This window comes from Mercenaria mercenaria, chromosome 6 (assembly GCF_021730395.1).
Source record: "Mercenaria mercenaria strain notata chromosome 6, MADL_Memer_1, whole genome shotgun sequence".
Taxonomy (NCBI): domain Eukaryota; kingdom Metazoa; phylum Mollusca; class Bivalvia; order Venerida; family Veneridae; genus Mercenaria; species Mercenaria mercenaria.
This window is the reverse complement of record NC_069366.1, coordinates 26,558,047-26,585,307: the sequence shown is the minus strand read 5'-3', so window position 1 is coordinate 26,585,307 and position 27,261 is coordinate 26,558,047. Positions and strand designations below refer to the sequence as shown.

Here is a 27,261-nt window from a genome sequence, read left to right as displayed (position 1 = left end):
ACAAAACTACAAAATATATTAATGCTAAACTGGCAGCACACTTGAAAAAAGCTTTTAATCACAAATATATTTCAGTTGTCGGTAAGTTTTATAAATGAGGATGTTTTATGACTATCTTATATTATATAAAACTGCAATAACTTTTTGTGTTATAATTCATCTCGGATTCAATGAAGTCTTTGTCTACCAGGGGCTTGTTTTAGATATGATTCCCTTTTATTTTTATATTTTATTATCTGACCCTTTCAAATGCCAAAACCATAAAAGCGCCGTCTGCTTTATTGTGCACTTTGGGTAAACAAAGTTTGATCCAAAAGGTACAGTTTATAGGAGCAAAACATAAAATATTGCTGAATACATATTGATAATGCACACAAATTGGGAAAGATATAAGAAATATTGTTATTACGTGTAAATAAGCAATAAAACGTCTGTTTCTGCATTTGTCCGGCGATAATAAAATGCTTAAGATGGGAAATTTCCATCATTATAATGTAATAACCGTAGATATTTTTAAGTACATTTTCAGTTCACACTTTAATGGAATGTAATGTTTTAATGTAAATTCTATTGGAAGCTTCAGACAGAAGTTTGCGATATTTCTGCAATATTTCTTTTGTCCATTGATTGGTAGAGGTGACTTATAAATTAAAGACGCTTCTTTAAAATAAAGCATTATGGCAGTAATTTCAAATGAAGTAATGTTTTTTTTATTATTTTTCAAAGAAAAGACATTCATTTATTACAAAATACAGACTTAACATTCATATTTTAATCGTTTATTAGCCATAACTTAAAATTATTTAAAATAGTTGCAGAAGATTTTTATGTTGCGTCCGCTTTTCCTAATTCAGGCGGAAGCTTGTAACTCAAACTGTGTCTGCATTACTTAAAAATCATCTGAGAGTTATTTGTCAGAATTTTGTAATCAGATGAAAATATTCCCATATTCTCCTTTACGATTCCAGTCCTGATATTTCTTGTATGAAACATGGGTTTTTATTGCCATAAATCACATATAGTGAAATTAATAACCCTCGTAGGACCATCTCGATTTCCTTAGAAAAAAGCGTTGAATGTCAGTATGGGTCAAAACTATTCCTTTATGATTGTCATCGTTTATGAATATCTCTCATCATGTGGCAGACGTTATTGCTGTAACGGAACATTCTGTATGAATAACATCTTTCGTTGTCATATTAACAAATATTTCAATATCACGACCGTGATAGATTTGATAGCAAAGCCTCTATACAAATATCGCAATAAGATTTTTCAATAAATCGGCAAATATGATATGATTTATGATATGTCTCGTGCTAAATTGACAACTTTCTCAATATCTTGAACATACAGGGGTGATGGTAAATCAGCAGGGACAAATTAATATGGTAATAATAACTTGAATATATTGGCGGAAGAGATTGTAAATTTTATACACGTCTGTCAAGGGAACTTCATGTGAAATATGAAGATATCGGTAAGGAAGTTTAAGTAAAGAAAACGGGCAGTTTGGAACCACAGGAAGAAAAAGAGTTGTTGAGTATTATGGTTAAACTAAATTGTTCTGAAAATACTTCTTCAACAAATGAGACTGTATTCAAACGTCATTTGCTATGTCTTTAGATATATTAACCCTTACACTGCTAAATTTCTAAAATCGACTGGTCCATCATTTAATTTGGGCAATACCATTTATTATTCAAAGGGGTATTCACTGAAAATTTACTGACTGAATAGCGAACAGTGCATGCACAGATGTGAAGGCTGATCATGATCTTCACTGGTCGCAAAGGCAGAACCAATCGTGTCCAGCATGGTAAGGGTTAAAAAAGAAGACTTTTACAAGACTGCCTCTATATTGATATAACAGTTGTTTATACAAGATGTATACTTTAATAGATTGTACATAAGTCATTTAAATCTTGTCCTGGTTAAGGACACATTTTCGTACTTTTTTGCAGATTTCTACAAAATGAAATTATGATGTTATCACAAAAGCTTTTTTGAATGTAAAAGGCCTTGTACCATTACGAACTCGTTGCAGACGATATAATATATATTTTACATTTATTTTATGCATAATGTTGAATATTAAAGATGTATCAATGACAATATAGCGATGCCAAATGTCTCCAAGCCATAACACATTATGTAAACAGGCATATTTTGTTATGCAGTATGCAGAAATTATGCCTACAGAAACATAATATCAAGATTTAGTGGTGTTTTGCCCACTTTAGAGTAATAACATTTTAACGTTTTATTTGAATAATTTGATGCAGATATTTATCAGAATAATACCTTCGATCTATTGATGTCATAAAATAAACAAAAATATTTGCCAAAAACACAAAAAAATTACATACTCCCTAAGGGGTCATTTAGTTTCAACCAGTCATAATTTATATAGATTTTTTTTTTGTCAATAATTTGTTAAACCGAGATACCTCAAGTGTGATAATTATGAAGGGAGACAACTCTTTTTTTCAATATGCTGTCATTAGAGGTGATGTCAGCTGTCAGTTTGGATGACAAATTAGATCATTATTCGCCTTTGTCATAGGCTGACATCTCATTAAGATCAAAATCTTCTTATCTATTGAAAAATATTTAAATTTGAAACTTTTCAATGTCTTGAAATTGGAATGTTCTTATTTGTGTTTTTTTTTAATTTTCTTTCCTATTGAAGTGCAGCGTATTGTTATTTATAACACAACTTCTAAATTATGCATCTATGAAGTATGTAAGTATTATAGATATAAAGTTAAATGAAGACTTCTTTATTGAGTTGTTATTGATTAATCCATTGCCATGGCAACATAAAATCCATAAATCTCTTTGATAGGATTGCCATTAGATACATTTGGAAATAATTCTTTTGCTTTTAGGGCTAAGTTTTTATCAATATAATGGGTATATGAACATTAAAGCTTATAAATGCAATTTCCTCTTGCCATCGGATGAAAATATTATTTCTACGTGTTTTACAATATGATGAACTCATTTCACGTTGTAAGTCCGCTTCGGATAAGCCTACGTGCTATATATTGTATTTACTCAGGAGGAAGCTGTCTGAAAGCCAGTTAATTTACTGTTACTTTGCAATCCCGTTTCAGGCAAACAAATTCATAAGCAATATTAGATATGAGATATTAGTATTACCGGATTGAGAGCCCGGGAGAAAAAAAAGAATCGGGGAGAAAATGAGAAATGATGAATGAGAAGGGATCAGCATAAGCCCTTGAATATGATTTGAATTGTGAACTGATTATGAAGGCAATCTGATTAAGTAAAATTGAAAATTAATAAGCTGTGTTGTTCCGTGCAAAGTGCTTATGGGAATGATTGAAAGAGAATGCGTCATTCCGGCAGTGCATAAAGTCTTATCAGTAGCATGTAGAAGTTGTGGCGAAAGTGTCATTGAAAGGTGTTTTTTTTTTCTCTGCCATACTTGCATTAGTCAAAACTTGATATTGTTACGATAAGTTTATAAGCAATTTTCGAAAGAAAACGTACAAAATGCAACCATTCCAAAGTATTAAAATTGAAAGACCTGTAGGTGACTGCATTATATCAAAAAAATTTCTTTAGTCATGCAACAGGACTTTAAACAGACAAGCAATGGGTTAGATAATTTTACTTAAACATGAAGAAAAAAACCTGGTAAATGAAAAGCGTGATTAAAAATTTATGATAAATTTTTTGCACACATTAAAAAATTGAAACGGGATTGTCTAGAACGTCATAATTTTTCAGTTGTTGGTAGGTAATTTTGCATAAATTTAACAAAAGAATAGATCTCTGATATACGCGTCAATCAGTTCATTAAATCGGGATTGGTGGTAAAATAAAATGTTCTTTGTATGTCGTGATAAACTGCCATCAAATTACAAAAGTTGCAACAGTTACTTAATGAAGAATTCCAATTGAGTTTATCATAAGATGAATTTGAAATGAACTTCAGTAAGATCTTTTGATGTAACGCAATTGATTGGTAATTTATGAGCTGGTGAAAGAAACGGACCCAATGCACAAACGAAGTAGTAATGTAATTAATTGAACAATATATGAAGGATTTTCATGTTTAATTATGATTGAAAGGTCTATTGCAGGGATTTCGTCTCCTTGAAACAATGGATGTAAAAAAAAAACCCAGTTGCATGACCATTGTGTATGTATGATGTTTTTATGACAACCCGCGGCTGGCGGTGGCTTTAATGTTTGGTACTTGGAAGTTTTTCTCTTTAACTATGTCATATAGAATTTATATATGGTATTACTTACTTTGATGGCAGGCAAGCAATCTATATACTTTCGCTGTAATTAACAGATGATTAAAGGAATTACATATACATATCCGATTGATTCGGACATCAATAACACTATCCAATATCAGTAACAGAAAGTATTGTCGATACATAACAGGCATCATTGCTAGGATACAAAATACGTTGTAGAAGCCAGAAACTCATCTCTTTCTACAGTGGCAGTATTTTTTAGGCGGTTACAGCACTTTCTTGACTTTATCACAGACAGTAATGTTTCAGTTACTGCCCTTGACCTGTTAACTTCTAAAATGGATTGGTCCATCATTCAATTTATGCAGTATCACTTGTTTATCAAAGGGGTGTTTACGGAAAATTTATTGACTGAATAGCGAACAGTGCAGACCAAGATCAGCCTGCACAGACGTGCAAGCTGATCTTTGTCTGCACTGGTTGCAAAGGCAGAATCACTTGCCACCAGCAGGCTAAAGGTTCAACATGTGTAGAAGTTGTTTGCACACAAAATGTAAGACGCTAGGTAACACACCCATAACTTGAACATTGTTGCTGTGATAAATAGCAAAAATAATCAACAAAAGTAATCAGCAACCATCAAGTAAAAGCAGCCAATCACAAAACTGTCAAGTCTTTTCAAAATTTGACATGAAATAAAAGATAGGAGGAGACTCATGGTAAATTATCAGTCGCTGTTTTAAGACTTTTATACATATTCATGAGGGCTTTTAAACATCTGCATGAATGAAACTTCAACAATTTATAAGAAAAAAGTTTGACGAATCATGTAAAATTGCACTGATTCTCGTAAAAAAAGAAACAATATTAATTGAGGTATTTTTTTGTTTGTTTTGTTCATCAATGAAATTTAAAGGTGATCTATTATACGGTGGTACATAAATTTTACAACTGTGTCTAATGAAGCGGATAAAATAAATAATTGATCAACATCGGGGTTGGCGATGTCTAAATTGGGAAACAAAAAACGTGTGCTGTCTGCAATATACAGTTAAATATTCATCTTTGTGATGAGTTGTTGCATATATAATAGCATATAACTGGTAGATTTGAGGGTGCAGTGCATTTTTGCCACTCATCCCAGATATCCTGGTTCAAGCTAAGTATTGTCATGGCTTTCAGCCCCTAACGTTGAACAATGAGCAGCAGCATTTTTTGCAGTGGAAATAACAGCAGGATGACTTGGTTACCTTTAATTAACCATCAGACATTAGTTGTAATCATGCCAGTCTGAATATTTTTTTTAATCGAGTCCTTTATATAGTTTAGAATATAAGTCTGTTTTTAGTAAACTGTAATCTATTCCTGTTTAACGATGACTATTTTCTGTATGTGGTTTTTGAATTCATTGTAGTTGGTCATTTCTTTGCAGTTGCTTGGCCCAGAAAGTCTCGTGCTTTTATGAGCTATGGCCAGAGGGTACCAAAATAGCATATAAGAATACAACCAATGGTTATCAGGGGTCTACTGCCTTTATAGCAAGAGATGAAAACATCTGTATACTGGCCGAAGTAAAGACAATACTGTACTCTTACTAAGTGGCAATGGCGGGCCTGAAGTGGTTACTAGCTCGATTAAACCTATATTTCCATTAGGGCATAGCCCAAGTGCCAGTATAGGCACTGGAACACTAATAACTACATAAGGAACATCATTGCCATTTGATGAGTTGTTTTACATATACCTAAACATAATATTTAAAAAATAATGTCACATCTATGGTGGTCCAGTAACCAGTTATTGTGCCCACTTTCAGTTGCTGGCCTGGGTAACAAGATTTTGTCTGTTTATATTTTTAGTCTGGTGTACAATAAGGATAATAATGAAAAAAGAATAAATGCCACTATGTGCATTGTTTAATATAGCAAGATTAACATTAATAAATGAAGAATTAAAAGTCCGTAAGTCAAATTACGTCAGTGACAAAAATTGCAAAATGGTGATTTATTACAGAAATTTGGTAATCAGTCACTATTTTATATAAATAAGATGTTTTCTTTGATTTTAGAAATAACATTAATGATGAAACAAATTACTTTTAATGTGTTGAACAGTAATCAGTTTCAATTTATACAATGTGCTGCAGAATAAGGGTCTCCAGATTTTTTACCGCTGAGTAAGATCATTGTTTGTTCCACTAAGTCGGACGTTTATAACATACTGCAGTGGCGCAACTTGTGTTTTGTCTATTCAGCATAAACCAAAAGTAAAAATGTGCTGTCTGTGACCTTGCAGTGAGAGCCAAAAAGCAAAAAATTAAATGCTGATGAAAATTAACCCTTAGCCTGCTGCAGGCGAATTTAACAGCCTTTGCAAACAGCTTGGAACCAGATCAGACGTCGATTAAATCGGCGTCTGATCAGGTTCCAAGCTGTTTGCTACTCTGACAATATTTCTTCCAATTTTGGAGCAAATTGAATGAACTTAACAATTTAAGCAGACGACATTTCCAGCAGACGACAATTTACCTAGCATGCTAAAGGTTAACTGAAATACATCATATTTGTTCATTGTTTTATGTACTTTGCCATGGCTTGCTATATGTGCGTTGCTTGCTGCAGCTGCATGCATTTACAGACATTGAATATACAGTTTAGATGGTTTACAGCAGTTTGAGGCATTCAAAAACAAGGTACATTGTAGATGGTTTACAGCATTTGGAGAGCTACAATTGCAGATGGTTTACAGCAGTACATTCAAAAACAAGATACATGGTAGATTGAACAGACAAGATACAATTGCAGTTGGTTAACAACAGTTGGAAGCATTTAAAAACAAGATACATGGTAGTTGAAGACATTAACAGACAAGCTGCAGTTGCAGATGGTTTACAGCAGTACATTCAAAAACAAGATACATGGTAGATTGAACAGACAAGATACAATTGCAGTTGGTTAACAACAGTTGGAAGCATTTAAAAACAAGATACATGGTAGTTGGAGACATTAACAGACAAGCTGCAATTGCAGATGGTTTACAGCAGTACATTCAAAAACAAGATACATGGTAGATTGAACAGACAAGATACAATTGCAGTTGGTTAACAACAGTTGGAAGCATTTAAAAACAAGATACATGGTAGTTGAAGACATTAACAGACAAGCTGCAGTTGCAGATGGTTTACAGCAGTACATTCAAAAACAAGATACATGGTAGATTGAACAGACAAGATACAATTGCAGTTGGTAACAACAGTTGGAAGCATTTAAAAACAAGATACATGGTAGTTGGAGACATTAACAGACAAGCTGCAATTGCAGATGGTTTACAGCAGTACATTCAAAAACAAGATACATGGTAGATGTTTACAGGACAAGAACAGACAATTTACAATGCAGATACATGTATGTTACAAAAGTTGCGATAGTCAGACAATATACAGTTTAGATGGTTTACAGCAGTTGGAGACATTCACAAGACAAGCTTACAATTGCAGATTGTTTACAACAGTTTCATTGATGAGGTTGATGACACACTATATCTGCCGCAGTTTTTGCCAAAAATCAAAACCATTCTGTAATATCACGAATTTAATCTCTCATTATATAAATTGCATTCCCCATTAAACAATTAATGCAATTCCATTAAATTATGATGTTTGTGAGGGTGTGATAAACGTTCCTATGAGTTGTTTGACATAAACTCCTTTGAACCATTAGGGCTGAATCTACTTTATATTTTCACCATTATATGATTGCTCCGGAGGGGACTGTGACAAATGTAAAGTTATGAAATGATTTGATATTGTAGCTAAATATTATCTAAAATTTGTAAAGAGACACCTCCCGCGAGGACCGTATATTACACTGCTTATGATTTTATTACATCAGAATCTCCGATAATACGGAAAACGTATGAAAATTGAGCCATAAATGTGAGAGGTTGCTTAAAATATGGGATATTTTAAAGATAACATGTTTCTGAAAAATTAGTTCGAAAACGTTTTAATGGAAGTTTGTGTTGTAATGGATAGCGACTGGAGTATTAATTTTACTTAGAAAAATTGATTTGTTGTTTTCACAAAAGAGTATTAGGAATTATATAGTAGAACAATAGTAAATCCAAACAGTATACTGTGAAATCATTTAAATTCGCTGGCATGAAATTTCGCGCAAATGTGAAAAAGGACTGTTTCGCGCGGGCTTTAATTCGCGCATTTTCAATTGTAGAAATGAAAAATAAAGTTAAAAGTAATAATAACGCGGTCTTTAATTCGCACATTAATACGCGAAAATTCGTCCTACGCGAATAAAAATGATTTCACAGTAAATTGTATATTGTCTGAAATACGAATTGCAGTTTGAATTTGTCTTTAGTATGTACTTGCATATTTTATCTCACTTGTGAAAAAAAGCTTGAATGCAATTGAGTGTGCTTTAAATTCTTGAAAAATTGGTACCAGATTAAAGGTTTTAAAATTGAATTTGGTGACCATTCTGAAATGTCTTGTATCTGATTTGATTGTTTCTTGGCAAAGTTTGGGAACTGACCACTGCGAAGTTTGGGAACTGACCACTGGGAAGTATGAAATCTTATTACCTTGTAATCTGATTTCATATCACAGGAGGGACATTTTATACCTTAGCAGGATTCAGCCAACATTTAATCTTGACCACCATGATCCTATACTGTCCTAAAACTGCTCAGAAATACAGGAGATTAAAGAGCTAGACCTTAAGAATTATATGCATAGAACTCATGTCATGTCTTCCCATTTCAATATGTGGTCATGACCTCAATTGGGCTCAAACCTGCGACCCACTGGTTGAGTGGCCGACACCTTAATTCTATGACATTATGCTGCTTCCCAGGTCTACCTTTAACTTGTTGGCTCATCTAGCTTGATTCCACTATGTCTTCACTGAGTGAATAGAGTATAAAGATGGAGAAATTGACAAGACTTAGTTTCCAACTTTCTAAAACCTTTGTTTATGTAGAAAATTGCTTTATTAGTACCTATTGTATGAAAACAGTTGGCCAAAATTCGGTAAAAAAATTATATTACTGTAAAATTCTGACAGAAAACAGCAAAACATAACTCGTACCCTTCAGTCACACTTGAAGTTCATCTTAATTAACAGCAGTAAAAAGAGGCATCGGGAAGCTGAAGAAAAGTCGTCAATTTGTCAAATGACAAACTCAGCGTGCTAAGTCAGTTGAGCACAAATATGAAATCAATATTATATTTCGGGGTCAATGCGAAAGTGATTTGGTGATGCATTTATACTTGATCCCGACAGAATGAAGACTTTCATCAAATATGGTTGTAATAAAAGACGACGGTCGCTGTAATAGATGACGGGTTCTCAAATCGTCGGTAATGGTGTCCTGTCAGAATAATCCATGCAGTGATGACATTTTGTGATGCTTCATGTTATAATCTGTTTATTTACTGTATTGCTTTTAGAGAATATGACTTAATCAAGAGAAAAAACATTAACAAAGAATTCCTTTTGGATTACTTTTGAATTATGAAAGTATTAAGAAGCGAGTAGTTACTGAAATTGAAACTTTTAAATGTATCCTTCATGGATGTCAAAAACAGGCTGTTAAACATGCAGCAGCCGAGCAAGATGCACAGATCTGTGGACAGAGTAAAAGATAATCTTTTAAAAAAATAATTGACAGAATTGTTTCATTTATAGTGTTTATATAATCAAATCTGTAATAACTGAATAGATTGTAAAATAGAGATGTCCAATGTACTTAAATTAATCTTACATTATTTGAGCCGTGCCATGAGAAAACCAACATAGTGGCTTTGCGACCAGCATGGATCCAGACCAGCCTGCGCATCCGCGCAGTCTGTTCAGGATCCATGCTGTTCGCTTTCAAAGCCTAATGGAATTAGAGAAACTAATAGGGAACAGCATGGATCCTGACCAGACTGCGCGGATGCGCAGGCTGGTCTGGATCCATGCTGGTCGCAAACCCACTATGTTGGTTTTCTCATGGCACGCTCATTTATATTTCAATGAAAAAGATGAAAAAGCATGGTGAATTTGTTCATTCCTGGTAATACCATGACATTATAGTTACTTTGTGTAGTTAATTGCTCATAGAAATCAACAAAATCTCCATTCTTTTGAAGCTAAAACAGAGATTTCGACTTCATTTGTAATACTTTAATAACTGAAAGTAACAGTAACTGTTGAAAAGTACTCTTTTTCATCACCTTAAGGCACATTCTTCTATAACTACTTGAGACATCAAGCAATGTCCTGCAGTGAACAGCCTGTTAACAATGTCATAATTATCTTCACAATGTCTCTAGCTCTCTCTCTTTTGTCTTTACGACAGTTCCAAGATCAATATTTCTCGGAGAGCATTCTGAATTTCATTACCATATTAGCCCCATTTAACCCCTTACAGCCCTTTGAATCATGTTACTAAATCTGTGTGACCCGGCGGGACCTTTCCGTCAACTCCTGTTACTCGTATTTCCACACGATCTGTAAAAATCGGGAGAATATGAATTATGGCTTTATTAAATTTGATTCTGACTCTCCCCGTTAATGCGTTTTATTAGCACGAATTACAAAACCTTTCACATCGTTGCAGCGGAGTTATTATATTTCACGCTGTTAGAGACGGAGTTCCTAGTTATGCAGAGCCTTTCATCAAATATGATTATAGAATCTGTCAAGCTTCACAACAACTAAGACCCGCTGTCAGTCTGGAGACATGATGAAATTGACAATAATGTTTACATTGACACCAACATCAACTTCCATTTATGAAAACTTTATTATTTTCTCGAAGAAATAAATGGATTTGATAATAACAGGACCTCTCAATACTACTGGGGAACTAAATTGAAATTGATGACTTTTTGTAAATGCAAAATGCAGACTCCAGGGGGATGCGAAGTTATGAAAAATGAGAAATCATGCATTCGGCATGATGCATGTCGTGTGTGTTTAAAGTTCATGGGGGACTTATTTCTGAGAACTAGAGTTGAGAATTTTGACACATAAACAGTGGCTAATCCCAGCGAGATCTGTAATATTACAGTTTCCAGGGCATGAAATTTTCTTTCAGTGTCATCAGAAGCAATATATCTTGCTTTAAGATTCATAAAATGTTCAATAAAATTTAGTAATGATTTTCTGTTTTTAGGAGCTAAGCTGTCATGAAATTTCAAACCAGAGTGAATTAAGATGCCATGGTTGCAGACCTTTCTTAATGCCTGCAGCTGATTGGCTGTTTTGAGCACTGTTTGAAATTGACCAATGACAAGATTGCATTATTAGTCCGTTCTTCAAACACCTATTTTGTAACTAATTGGAATCGAAACAAGAACTTATATTAAGATACGAAACGGTCTAAATCTAGATTTGACTGAGAAAATGCAAAAATATTATAAAAAAAAATGGTATGCTCAGAAAATGATGCGACGGCACAAAAATTTATGTGTTCACCCATACTTATGCCAGTGTATCTTGCTCTCGCATTTGTATTGTAATCTCACCATTACAGAATCCACAGGTCGAGGATGGCCCTAATAGAACACCATACAGCGCTATATAACCTTTTACGTTTTTTTTCCTGTTATATCTTTGGTATAAATACATTAATCATCCCAAACCATTGTGCTGGGATTAATTTTAACATTGGATAAAATGTAATAATTCAAGCACTTATCAATTATTTATAAAATGTGAGCTGTATATAGAACAAGACAAATTTTATATAAATTTATCAGATTTTTAGCTATTAATATTTACTAAAGAAATTTGCGCATTAATTTTCCCCCATGACATTTACACAAAAAGGACTGATATGAAATTTTATCCAGTTGTATCAATAAATTTATCAAAAATGAAGAGATTAAAACATAGACTAAAATCGCAGATAAAAGTTTGATTATTCGTAAACATTTTGCATAGAAACTTTTGAAAATTTATGTTTACCTTGTATCGGAACCATATTTCACATTTATATGCCTTCTATGCAGTATCTAGGTTTTATTATTTGTTTAATTGTTTGATAAATATAAATGTTTTTGATGTACTTAGATCAAAGGCAAGCATTCTTACCTAAATATGATAAAATATTATTTAAAAAGACTCGGCAATGACCCTTGAAATGCGGATTGAGTACCCTTCATGTCTGGGAATTAAGCGCCAAATGCGGCCATAATTTGTGCAATATTTTGCAAAAAATTTCAGATAAAATCATTTGAGCATTTTCAAGTTGTAAATTTTGCTTTTATGTTGAAAAAACTTAATAATGAATGATAAGACGTTGAAATATTATAATTTATTTGGTGTATATCGAAACTGTTATAGTCTGTTCGTATGAAGGGCTCTTTATTGCATTGTTATACAACAGTAATGTATGACTACCTGAGAAGAATAAACTCGACTAAGATTACAATGAATAAAAAAGATAGTTCGCATAAGCATTTTTTGAGATTGGGCAGATAGTAGAGGGGAATGATTTGTAAATGCAAGTTGTGGAGTTAAAGCAGGCTGAATTTGCCGATCTCTCCTTCACAAACTAGTTCTCATCACATGAAATTTGTTTTAAAAACAACTATAAATGATATTTGTATTACTTGACTTTTAAGCGGAACTATTTTAAAAAGTTTACAGTATAGGGACAACATTTGGATGTCATGCAACTTTAAAGCGCATTTTAAAAGTGGAAGATTGAATGTTTGTGGATACAAAGGCCAAGAAATTTTATTACAATTTTATTAAAATCTGATTTTTTTTCTGTGTATATGGAGGAAGATTCATCATAACTATTAAAGAAGTAAATTTATTCAAAATTTTGTTGCAATTTCAAACAAAAAACATCTTTTCATCTTTTCATGTGTGTCCATTAACAAAGTTGAAAATGTTGGCGAATGTGTCCATTAATAATAATTAAATATGATAGAACGTCAAATCACGCTATGGAAAGTAATTGATTACACTAACATTTTCATATTTTTCATGTCCTGGCCTTTGTTCACAACCTATAAAACTGTTGTAATTATGAAATTAGCGAAAGTTACAAAAAATCGTAACATTTGTCATAGAAACATGTAAATATGACAATTAACAATAAATACTTCTGGGAGCCATATCAATTTTAACACACTTGCATTCCAATTGTTTTGTTTTTTATCCAATTAATTTTGTTTTTTGATCACAATCAGTTTTCTATCACAAGGGACAGAAGCTTTCTATGCTGGCATTTTATAGTCCTCAGCATTTTACTTACATCTTGGAATATAGAAGAGTGATAGCAGTCAGTTTAATACAGAACAATATAGCTACCTGAATTTTGATTGGTCAGCTGGGCGAGAAAAAATAGGTATACAAAATATAAAATGAAATTTTAAAAATATACTTATATTGCATATATTTTTGACATTTTTGGGGCCAACATTCCCTACATATAGTGTAGATCTTGGTATTTAGTTTTCCTGCATATATATGCTTAGTATAATACAAGATGAGGTGAATATACAGTGCCACTCTGACCATTTGAAAAAGACAATTTGTCCGAGGCCATTAGTTCTCCACCTTGATTTATAAGAGGAAGTTGTCTTCATCTGCTTCAGAATCCAAGAACACTGTGATTAGGTCAGCTGGTAGCATAGTCTCTGTGAATTCTTTAGTAGTTTTATAATAGTAGTCAAAATGGCAGCTAGGGGAGATAATTTTTGCTTATGTGAAAAGCTTCTCCAAGGGAGCTCAGAAAGTTGTGTTGTGAAAAAAATTGCTATGATGGTTAAAAGGACCTTTAGTGTTTTATAAAAAAAACCATTTAAATCCCAGAAAAATTCATCTTGTATCAAAGAGTTCATATCATGATTGTCATTTTGGGTAATTAACAGTGATGTGGACAATTACAGGTATTGTACGGATTGCAGTAAGTGTCAGTGTTACATACTTGCTCCTGTAATAAACAGTTACGGTAACATGACGAACATAACAGTACTGTAACCGTGCCAATACGCTTTTCTTGTGGTACCCTGCTTCAAAAAGTTAATCCTTCCATCTTACAGTGCCAAAGCTTTGTTTGTGGTTATAGTGGAAGACTGTTTAGAAAATATTGAATAAATATGAGTTTACATTTATATCTTAGCCCGACACGTTCAGTCCTGTATTGTTTTTTAATAGCATCATTTTCTTATAGCTATTTGCATATTAAATAGAAAGTGATTTAATTTTCCATCAACGGTGATTAATTTCTCTTTTGAAAATAAATTCAGATTGAAATAAGGTAAAAAAAAAACAAGCATATCCATGTAAGTGGCACATACGTTTATTGTTTTCATGAGAATACAGTATGATTATATATGCATATACATGGATCTGAAAATGGCTTTTGGATAGATTCATTAACATTATAATAAGTAAAAAGGACCATTACAATATTGATTTGTTCCACGTTAAAGTATTAATTTAACCCTTAGTTTGTATGTTGTTAATTGTGATTGGTCATGGGGTCTGAGGTCAAATTATTCAAATTTCAAGTTCTGTTGGACACTTTGTTTAAATATTTTCAGTGGTTCAATGTGGTAGGGAAATCCTGGGTTTTGAACTCACTCTCTAGATGATTGCTAGCCGTCTTTTTTTTTTCAGATATTTTATCAGTATATATACTATACTAAGATTGAAGTATGTCAGGCATCAAGTATACTGTAAAAGCATTTAATTTCGTTGGCATGAAATTTCATGATTTTGGTCAAAACGGCAATTCCGTGGGGATATGGATTCGTGGATTTCAACTCCTGAACATAAAATGAATGGGAATTTTACTTGTTCGTTGGGATTAAATTTCGAGGATTGACTCAACGACGAAATCAACGAAAATTAGTCCCCCACAAATATTAATGATTTCACAGTATTTAACATCCTTTTGTGTCCATTAGACATTGTACACAAAGATTATTAATGTTTTGCATAGAGATATACCTTAATATTTTGATGTCCAGGAGTGATAACAAAACTTGTTTTCAGTGATGCAGCTATTTTGTGAAGAACACTCCTGCATCATGCATTTTACTTTTTTTTTATCTATTTATTTTAATTTTCGAAACAATCAGACACATGCAAATGCAATAGAAATGATAGCGAAATAAACACCGCTCATAAATGGCGCCATAATTCAGGAATAAAGACTTACAGGATTTCATAAAATGCAGGTAAATGCCTTTTATCTGTCGGAAGTGAAACTGTTTGTGTGCCCAGCATTGAAATCGGTAGACTGCTAAGTGGTTTGCATATACAGACTTGTAAAAATGATACCAGTCTTTGTAAACATTCCCATCTTTTCATCGTTAGCAAAAAACTTTAATTCGGATACATATTTGCAGTTTAATTACTAACAGTAGTGCATTGCAGATGAGTTTGATATTTTCAGTCCATAGCAACAGAGAAACTTTCCCCGAGTTTATATTTTTTTTTCTACGATGATGAATATTTATCAGTTTTCATCAAAGGAGACGATGTCGAACAAAAATGGGGAAGTTGGGAATTTTTATCTATCTTTTAAGTTAGTTGTGAGCAGTTTATACTCATCATCCTTATAGTTCGAGTCTGTATATAAGTACATGGTGCGAGTCATATCATAAGTACGCTTCTCCAAATGTACATTTAATGCCGAAAGAAATCGAAACATAATTTCAACCGTTATTGTATCAAGTTATTACATTAAATAAAATATATTTGACTGTACTTGTTAAAAAGTGACACTGTATTGTTCCGAGATATGAGATTTGTTTTAGCAAGTCATCGGCGAACACATCTTCCTCAACCCCGTCGCTATCACCTCTGTCTCTTGTTTATATTGTTTGTTTTAAAGGCACATGAGGAATTGATCCTGATCAGCCTTTTCAAGATTACTCCTGGTGGGCCTTTAAGACTATAATTATATGGTTAAATTAAATGCACAGGATTGATAATCTGCCTGAATTGGCATCGAAAGTACTGTAAGGGCTTGCATATCAAAGTTATTCTTCAATATTTTAAGCATTTTGTTAGTAACAAGTATCAGATCACACAAGCATTGAATTAATTTACTCTTTATAATAAACTTTGAAACAATTTGAAATACGGCGAACACTTTTAAAATTGGAAATAATAATACCCTACAGTCGTCTATTGAAGTGCAAGATCTATATTGATGGAGGATGATAAAAGAACACGAAAAGCAAATATTGATATTATTGAAAATTATATCGTTTTAATGCATCTATTAACATTTGCATATTTCATGCTTACTTCTCAGTGTGTTGATTCTTCCACCTCTTTTCCTCTTAGTAAATATTTGAAGAGACCTGTCTCATGAATAGATTATTATTATTACCATAAATAGGGTTCGTAATCATTTTAAATAATCTCTAGCATATTTCATTGTATTGTAATTTTTGAAAATGTGAAAAGACGGTGGTAGTTGATATATTACACTTTAATATGGATCATGTTTGATGTTGAACCGTTTTGCCTTCTGAATATTATGTAACATAGACTTTCTTTTTTCATAGAGGCCTGCAATGGTGAAAAAAAGACACACACACACAACTTCATCAATCTGAACTTAAGAGTACTGAGTAATAATTTCGGAGATTAAAAGTATTATTTTACATCACAAATATCAAACTTCAAAGTTATGTACTGTATCAAATAAGTGACAGTTTATCATAAGTAGTCATCAAAAAGTATAAAATCTTCCTTTCTTTCTCTCTAATCTTAAAATACACTTGTAGATCAGTTTATGAGGATTTAAATTCCAAACATATCCCCCTTATTGTGATACCATGGAATGCTTTGTGAAGAATTTTATGTTTTAAATTGTGAATCACGAAATAATTTTTGTTCAAATATTATTATCTATAAATAAGAAGTACAAATTATGAATTTCTTTAAAATTTAGATTTGTAGTATTAACACCACTGATCAGCATTTTGGAATCCTACATATCGGCAGATCATGGATGTCACAATTTTAAAATAGATCATTAGCATTGATAGTGACACCTTACTTGCACAGCCTCTCGATGAAGCCCTTGTTACCTTACCGGCTACATTCCTGCTTTCTAAATGGACACTGTTAAATTTATTTTGGCTTAATATAAAACAAGAATAGCCAAGCTTTGTAAGGCAGCACAGAAGGAAACTTGGAATGTATATTTTCTTTCGCATGTGCATGCTTTAGTCTATGTGCTGAACGGAATGGCACATGTGCACAGTGTGGTGACTTCATTTTTTTTAAGGCTAAAACTATACTGCCTGTGCAGAAGGAAGTTACTACCTGTGTATTCGAAAGCTGCAGCATATGTACATGAAAGACACTGCTTTTGCACTCCTAGAGTAATAATGTTTGCTGGAGAAAGAAATCTTTTTTATACGCCCGTTTGAAAAACGGGACGTATTATGGGAACGCCCCTGGCGGGCGGGCGGGCGGGCGGGCGGCGTCCACAGACCTTGTCCGGAGCATATCTTCTACATGCATGAAGGGATTTTGATGAAACTTGGCACAGTTGTTCACCATCATGAGACGGAGTGTCATGCGCAAGAACCAGGTCCCTAGGTCTAAGGTCAAGGTCACACTTAGAGGTCAAAGGTCAAATTCAAGAATGACTTTGTCCGGACCATATCTTCTTCATGCATAGAGGGATTTTGATGAAAGTTGGCACAATTGTTCATCATCATGAGAAGGAGTGTCATGCGCAAGAACCAGATCCCTAGGTCTAAGGTCAAGGTCACACTTAGAGGTCAAAGGATACAAGAATGAAAACTTTGTCCGGAGCATTTCTTCTTCATGCATAGAGGGATTTTGATATAACTTGGCACAAATGTTCACCACCATGAGGCGGAGTGTCATGCGCAAGAACCAGGTCCCTAGGTCTAAGGTCAAGGTCACACTTAGAGGTCAAAGGTCAAATTCAAGAATGACTTTGTCCGGACCATATCTTCTTCATGCATAGAGGGATTTTGATGAAAGTTGGCACAATTGTTCATCATCATGAGAAGGAGTGTCATGCGCAAGAACCAGATCCCTAGGTCTAAGGTCAAGGTCACACTTAGAGGTCAAAGGATACATGAATGAAAACTTTGTCCGGAGCATTTCTTCTTCATGCATAGAGGGATTTTGATATAACTTGGCACAAATGTTCACCACCACGAGACGTAGTGTCATGCGCAAGAACCAGGTCCCTAGGTCTAAGGTCAAGGTCACACTTAGAGGCCAAAGGTCAGATACAAGAATGACTTTGTCCGAAGCATTTCTTCTTCATGCATGGAGGGATTTTGATGTAACTTGACACAATTATACACCATCATGAGACGAAGTGTCATGCGCAGTTCCCTTCTTTCGAATTACTTCCCTTTGTTGTTACTATAAATAGCTTATATTGTAACTTTTTCATTACTAGTCATAGGGAAAAATCGAGACCACTTTTCTGTAGTACAACATGCATGCTACATCCAATTTTGAGGTGTATTTTGACCAGTCTCTACCTGGTAAAGATTTTTGTGAGGACTTACAATTTTTTTTTTTGATTTTTTTTTTTTTTTTTTTTTTTTTTTTTTTTTTTTTAAGATTAACTTCCCTTAGTTGTTACTATAAATAACTTATATTGTAACTTTTTTATAATTGACCGTAGGGAAAAACCAAGACCACTTTTCTGTGGTACAACATAGATGTTACTTTCCAATTTTAGGTGTATTTTAAGGTATCTCTACCTGGTAAGGAGTTTTTTTGTGGACTTAGAAAAACAAAACACTTAGTTATTACTAAACAACCACAAAATTAAAATTCCATTTGCAAATACAGGTGCTAGAGTAAAGAAATTTGCTGTGACGGGCGTATATTGTGACATTCTTGCACTCTTGTTAACCTTTTATGTCTCTTCTTTGCCACCATACCTTTGTCAGTAATTTCTTTATGAATCCAGAATGATTTTCTCTTTCAGTGTGAAAATGTTTGCATCTTTTTTTTGTTTTTTTTAGTGTGTATGAAAATGTTTTTGTCCACATCTGGCTGAAAGTTTCATAGTCGTAAACACCATTTTGCAATTCCATCAATAACAAATATTGAGACGTTTTGACACAGAGTGACAAGTAATATCGTACTGAATTTCAGCCTTGTCAATATTCATCTTTTCTTCGCAACCCGAATAAACAACTAACCTCTTGAAAAGGAACAATTATGAGTGTTAAAAACCCCCAGCAACACTTGAAGGGAATATTTGATTGGTTTGTGCCATCTTTTTGCCGACATTTTTCATCCGATTTATGAAATCAATGTTTGATATAGGAAATGGAATTGTTATATTATTCATGTTGACTGCCCTTCGGCAGATCTTTATGTCAAAATTGGCTCTCATTCCATTTACAGCTTAGGCTGTTGATGTCGCAAACATTATACTTGGTCAAGCATGTAACATCGGCTTTCGAAGAAAGTAACTTCTAGATTATGTTGCAGTAAGTTCGGAAAGATGCCTGATCATTGTGAAGATTACAGACAGAAAATTAAAAATTGTTGACAAAAATTGTATTTAAACTAATTGTCATGGAACTACATTTTAGGGCTCTGTGTAAAAGCTTTGTATACCCGTAACCTTTAGCCTGCTGGCGGCAATTGGTTTTGCCTTAGCGACCAGTGCAGACCAAGATCAGCCTGCACGGATGGTCCGTGCACTGTTGGCTATTCAGTCAGTAAATTTTCCATGTACATCCCTTCGAATAATAAACGGTATTGCCCAAATTGAATGATGGACCAGTCTATTTTAGAAATTTAGCAGGGAAATGGTTAAAATGTCCTTACAGATAAATTGACAAACTGACATAATGGACATTTTACACTGTATAGAAAGATGGCCTTGTTAATGCCAGACATACGTTTGCAAAAAATGTTGACAGCATTACTTAAGACTTTTTATTGCCAAAAGAAACAACATTTTTTATTCTGTCAGATTATAAGCTAAAAAGGCACAAAACTTTTTGCTATTTTGCTATTTTGAGCAAAGAGAATTATGCCATTGCAACAACATAATTTGCTGCCTTTTATTCTTTTAATCATTGTGCCTCACATATATCTGGTTTCAAAATTTGCCGAGATTTTTTTCAGGATACAGTGCATTAACAAGCCAGGTTTCCAAATGTTAACGTAGGCTTAAAGATTAAACATATCATGCTGTTGGTGGGTTTTGAAAGCATGAAATATTATGTTCTTTCAAGCAATATCCTGTAATCTTTATATTGCTTATCTAACCATAAATTTATGAATAACTCGGAAATATATTTCCTTGTGAAGGAACGGCACAAAAGAAACGAAAAGTAAACATCCGCCTCCTTATATTTGATTAACAAAGTATGAATTTCAGACTGCCAAATGTTCTTGCAATAAATTATGATGCTTTATATAAACATAGATTTTGATTGATTTATTTTTTTTCTGTGCGCTTTACTTTTAGTACTGTGTGCAGGAAAAAAAAATCGACAAACTTTTGATGAATCTGTGTTTCTGCGGGAACAGATGGGGGTACCTTAGAGATTAAAGGCTCGTCTTTTTGCGTTTTGATGCACAAAATGTAACTGTATTGCAGAAAATGCACAACTGTTGCTTAATAATGGCATACCACTGTTTCAAAGTGTAGTGTTATCTGAAAAAAGGATTATAAGGAGTTGATAAAGAAATTAAAGCTTAATCATGTATTGAACATTTATTTGAGCCGTGCCATGAGAAAATTAACACAGCGGGTTTGCAACCAGCATATATCCAGACCAGCCTGCGCATCAGCGCGGTCTGGTCAGGATCCATGCTGTTCGCTTACGGTTTCTCTAATTCCAATAGGCTTTAAAAGCGAACAGCATGGATCCTGACCAGACTGCACGTATGCGCAGGCTGGCCAGGATCCATGCTGGTCGCAAAGCCACTATGTTGGTTTTCTCATGGCACGGCTCATTTGTACTTAGTAAGGGGTTTGTTAAAAAGCATTAAAAACTGTTAGAGAAAAGGCATAGGTGGAATAGACTAAATTTCATCAGTTATCGTAATTTTTATACTACAATTAGTTAAAGGAGCTACTTTTGATGTCAGTAAAAAGTTACATTATTAATGGAAAGAAAAAAGAAAGAAGAGTTACAGATTAGACAGTGACGGCTTTCTCAACAAGTGAAATGTTGCTTACTTTTTTTTACCCTTTGGCTTATCAGTTATGATGGTTCTATAGAAATATTGAAGATGAGTTTGATTGGTTAGCGGATGACAGGTATTTGGTAATTGCCTACATTGCAGTATTTTATCATCCCGAAACTGTCAGATATAATATTGATATAAATCACTTATAATTCTAATTACTTAGCATTTACTTTAAGCACTTTCTCTTTGATTGTTATGATGGGATCCAAAAACATATTAATTCAAACAGCACAAGCCAAAAACGCTGCTAGAAAATTTACTCTATGACTATTTTAATTGACGGATTATTTATGACTTTTGCAACATATGTTTTCTGTGTGTCGAAAAGAGGCAGGAAATTCTTTTTTGTTTCTCGACAAAATCGGCATTCCAAGATTTTAATCATATGATTCATAACAGAGTTGGATGATTATTTTTCTAATTGAAAGTTTCTGCAAATATAACAAATGAGCAACAGGCGTACTTATGATAACAAGATTTGTCTTTATTATCATTTTCATTTTTTCTATGGCGAAAATAGCTATTATTATAAAAGATTACAGAAGATCAAAGTGATAGTGCAGGGGAACATTTACAGCTGGCCAAGAGAAATTCACTATGATACTATTAAATACTCTCCTGGTTAGAAGTTAGAAAAGAAGCTCCTAACTAACCAGTCAAAACAGTTTATTGATCTTTTTTGTTTTGAAATAAGATAATAGACAGAAAATGAAAGAACATGCCTTTTTTTCTGTTTGCATACGTAAAATAATATGACCCTTAGAACAATTTATTATAAAGACAAGAAAAAACCGGAAAAGGTATTAAAAAAACAAACGGAAAAACCTAGCTTGCAATGCCTATATTATACTAATCAGTTTTCTACTTTAATTTATATCCTTTTTTTGATGTAAATTAATTTTCTACATATGAGTAAAAGTGAAACCATTTACAATGTACATTACAAATCAGAAATCGCTGAAAACACTCGAGACATTAGTTTCTCAGACTAAACATTTCCATGCATGTTTCTTGCAAAATCTGACTCGAATAATAAACCCGCACAGCTCTGCCAATTTGTCTAAAAAAAATCGCTAGAGAAAAAAAAATGTATTAATTAATATTTTATTGCTAAGAGTATATAAACAAAAGGCTGTCATATCATGATGATAATATGCAGGCGTGGGTTGCGCCATTATGTTTAGTAATTATATTCTTATCACCGACTCTATAAACAACCCACCCTGTATCAGCTACTGTACACATATTTATATAGTTAATTGGTAGCTTTTACACATGTCATTTTCTTGACAGTTGTTCTTACGAGAATGAAAAAGGAAACATTCATAACCTATTGTATATATCATTTATTGTAAATAATATGTTCTCCGTGTCTTCTAGCAATAGCTGTGGGAAAGTTGCCGAGGGAACATTGTTCTCATGGCACTTTTCAGAGAAAAAAAAACATATTCATTAGTCCACACCGATTTGTTATAAGATAATATTTTTTGCTTGCAAAATGATTTAAAATCAAGTTTTTTTTGTAGCAGTTTGATTTAAATTTTGTTGTATTCTTATGCAGGATAGAAAGATGTTTTTTGTTTTTGTTTTTTGCATTTATCACCCAAATACATATGTATGTTACGTATTGAAAATTATTTAGTATACAGGATTGTCATAAAAAACCAGGGGCCTCCGTGGCCGAGTGGTTAAGGTCGCTGACTTCAAATTACTTGCCCCTCATCGATGTGGGTTCGAGCCTCACTCGGGGCCTTGAATTCTTCATGTGAGGAAGCCATCCGGCTGGCTTACGGAAGGTCGATGGTTCTACCCAGGTACCCGCTCGTGATGAAATAATGCACGTAGGGGCACCTGGGGTCTTCCTCCACCATTAAAGCTGGAAAGTCGCCATATGACCTATCATGTGTCGGTGCGACGTTAAATCCAACAAAATAAAATAAATAAAAAACCAAGCTCTCTAATACAGTGCATTTAGAATATGTATCGGAAATAGTATTTTAATATCAAATCCAGGGTTTTCGTCCTACATGTGTGAAATTGTTCGTATTTTCAGAGAGCAGTGAAGGAAGGTCATACCTTGGAGGAGATGACCCGTTCTTCAAGCACAAGTGTCGGCTATGTGGCAAGGTGTTTGGTAGTGACAGTGCTCTTCAGATTCATGTTCGTTCACATACAGGTAATTAATATATTTGAAAAGAGTACTATAAAGTTTCTGCATAACATGCAGAAGTAGGAATAGATTTAGAAGCTTGTAGAAGCTTGACCCTATCTGGCATAGCAGAATGACCCCAACACATAACCATGATATATATAAAGACTATAAAATTGTTTTGTGGTATAGTCTGTTTCAAATAATAAGACTGTAGGATATTTAAACAACTGCTTTTTGAATTCATGTTGTATGTTGTGCTGTCTAGCAGCAAGGTAAAAAGTCGTTAACACAATCAATTCAAAGTTTTTACATGAGGAAACTTTTCTGTGGTGCAGACTGTCAGGGCTGTCAAAGATATATCTATGGTATGAAGCAGCTTGCATTATTTTATGTCTTCTGAAAACATAATAATGTGTCTTATGAAAATATTTGTGAAGGTATAATTAAGTGTGTAATGAAAGAACCCATCAGATATAAATATTCAAGAATATACCTTGCCGAGACTGGCTGCAAATATGATTGACACAATTATGATCCTCTTGGTAAGAATGTGTTTTACCAAAATGATAACTCTGTTGTAATGACTGTGTAATAGACAGACAAAATGGTAGTTGAATAGTTCAACTTTCTTACCTCCCTTTTCAGGAAAGACACATGTCAGTGTCATAATTATATTGATTTTATCCAAAAAGTAGTTAAAGACACTGAGTGTACAGCTTGGTCATTTCGTTGCCAGTATGTTTTAGGTCGATATTAACTATAAAAATTTTAAACATAACTTGATCATGTTGCTTTGAATTACTTTGTTTGATACAGCACAATGTACAACCAAAGCACATATTATATTCTATAACAGCAAAAATACAGCAAAAAATGTACATGTCTTTAATATCTGTCATAAATATTATTCCGTACTTAAAATCTTACAGTTTTAATCAAAATTATGGATTTTAGGGTTAAAATGATGACTTTAGTATGTTGCAAGCTTTCTAGATCTATGCAAGGCAATTATCCCAATTTTTTGAGAAATTTTGACAAAGTCTTTATCACATATCATTCATCAAATTACTGCCCAGATTTTTATTTCATGGAGTAGTTGCCAGATATGATTTTCTATATCTTTTATCACTTCTTAACTGAGTACAGCTCAAAGCTGTTCATATGCATTCAATTAATAATAGAGGTTTGCAGGTGATTCAGAATGAGACCAGCGTGGAACAACTTGTGTCATGGGTTTGCTGTCAGCAGTATACAAAATTCAGTTCTATTTTTGGCTCGATCATTTAATTGAAGTTTTAAATAAACTGGCAAAACTGTTACATAATGACCCATAAAGTTTCAAAACAACTTCTCCAAAAAAATTCTGTGATGGCCTGTTCTGGTCGCTTGTTTTTAACCGATCCATAGATGACATTTGTAATGTCATAATGAAAAAAAAAATTATGACGCTAACCAGCTGCCGTCACAGTTAGGACACTCCGAAGAAATAACAAAATTGATTAATTACAACCAGAGAATGTTTAGTATTTTTTAACATGAGTTTTGTATTCCAATTATGGAATAAGTGACATGGTACATTAGGACGTCTGTTATTTTGCGTGTTCCAGCTCGGTCGAATATTAGCTAGTACATATCCAAATATGATTACAGTAATATAATGTGGGCCATATGTTTTCAGTTTTTATCACATAATTGATAGAAAGTACCACGACCAGACACTAACGAAATTAATAAAATTAATATAATAATGCACGATAGTTGCTGCTGTTGCCTTTATTTTATCCATAAGACACACAAACAATCCAATTAATAAAACACACGAGAGTAATAGATATTGTCCTACTGCCAACAATTTTAATTTACATGTCCGTTCCTTGGTCAGATCGGCGATGAAAAACGTGTCTACTTTAATGTAGACTACTCCTCAGCTCTGAGGGCAAAATATGACAGAAAAATAGAAGGAACACCTTACTAAATTATGAATTAGATAAACAATAAACGAAATGAAGAGAAATTTTGGCAAAATTTGAGACGCAGTCATATCCGTGATGGATAATTATGTCGCTGGTGAAGAGTGTTTAGATTTGTCAAAAATTACTAATGTTGCTGTGGTGAACACATCATAAACTTACATTTGTTTTAACAACATTTGCTAATTAGACACTGAGTTACACCTGTTTTATGGTAAAAAAGAGGCTGTTTCATATAAATCAAGTTGAAATTTCCTTGATGAAACTTTCTCGGTCAAAATTAGTTTTTCGTTTCTAATAATATTAATCATTTGACATCCTGACATGCTAATTTAGTGTAATTGTGTGTTTTAACATTTTTACCATTTCTTAAAGAAATTTTCAAAAGTTGATTGCTTCAATTAAAGGAATTGTAATTTAAGCAATTACTAGACATTTGGGTTTTGATAATGTCTTGAATTGTGAAAGAGAAAAAGATTTGAATGAATAATTAAGAGATCTAGATGCACTTCTAGTTGTTACATTTGCATGTTATGAAGTGATGGTTAAAGGTGTCACTGTTGTATAAACATCTTTATTTATATACAGAAACTTAATGAACAACCCTCGAAATGACTCAGATATTTGAAAACTGTTAAAGAAAAAATATGAAAAAAAGCCATTTTATACTTTGTGATGGCAAAAACATATTACGATTAAAGTTGCCGAAAGTCTTGCACTCATCAGTCTTGATCTGGCGTCATTTTGCAGAGAATATTTTCCGGTTCTATGTGCTACAAGTTAGAAGATTCACGATTGATACGTTCAGAAGGCACGATTTCTCAATATAATTTGTGGCGGGACACTTTATGACTATTCTTTGCATTGAGAAGAAGGACAACATTTTACATTGACAATCGAATGTCTTCTGCAAGAGTATCACAATTTGTTTAACTCGATTACGTGAAAGTAAAACTAAGTTTTATTGACATGTTGCTTCTTGTAACACGATTAGTGCTCTTGTTTGTCTTTCAGACCACCATCAATGGTCGTAATTATACTATCTATACCCCTTCGAAAAATTTAATAAATATCTAATTTCTGGAGCGCTTCTAATCATTTTGATGAAACTTACCACGACTGAATGATACTTATATCTATTTTCATTGATTTTCTTTCGTAAATATGAAAATTAAGAATGACTAGAAGGCGTTATTTGAGAAAACGCGTACGGGTGTTAATTATTAAAGACTTTGCCTGTCAACTGAGCAGTCTCGTAATTAAAATGTGTGTTCTTCCAACAATTATTGTGACAAGACTTTAAGATTGAAAATAACAAGATTTTGGTAGGGTATAGAGATTTAATTAACGAAAAAGAATTAAAATTGGTTTAGTTTCTTGTATAGCGGTTTCGTTGACTTACATCAGAAAATCTGTGGGCTGTTGTTTCAAGTTATGATGACAGTGTTTGAAATGAGTGCAGGAAAATACCAGTAGAAATTTTTCAGAAAGTTTGAAAAACTTGAAAATGTCGAAGTAAATTTCTACCATTTGGAACAAATGTTTTTGCTCTTATGTTACGATTAATGGATATTTACATCAATTTTGGACTCTTTAACTTTTTTGATGAAAACAGAACTAGATAATGCCTTAAGGGTCTCTGGGACTGGGTAAATGTTCCTGTCTGGCTGTTCGAGCTTTTTCACCAAACA

General features: G+C 33.3%; 1 protein-coding gene across 3 annotated transcripts in view; it reads left to right on the top strand.

Moving 5' to 3' along the window:
* LOC123549345 (sal-like protein 1) overlaps positions 1–27,261 on the top strand; it is a 95,929-nt gene that overhangs the window by 48,091 nt on the left and 20,577 nt on the right. For all 3 annotated transcript variants that reach the window (XM_045337366.2, XM_045337364.2, XM_045337367.2), the window contains exon 4: positions 23,502–23,624. In XM_045337366.2, the coding sequence (XP_045193301.2) occupies positions 23,502–23,624 (123 nt within the window). The remainder of the gene's footprint in view (positions 1–23,501; positions 23,625–27,261) is intronic.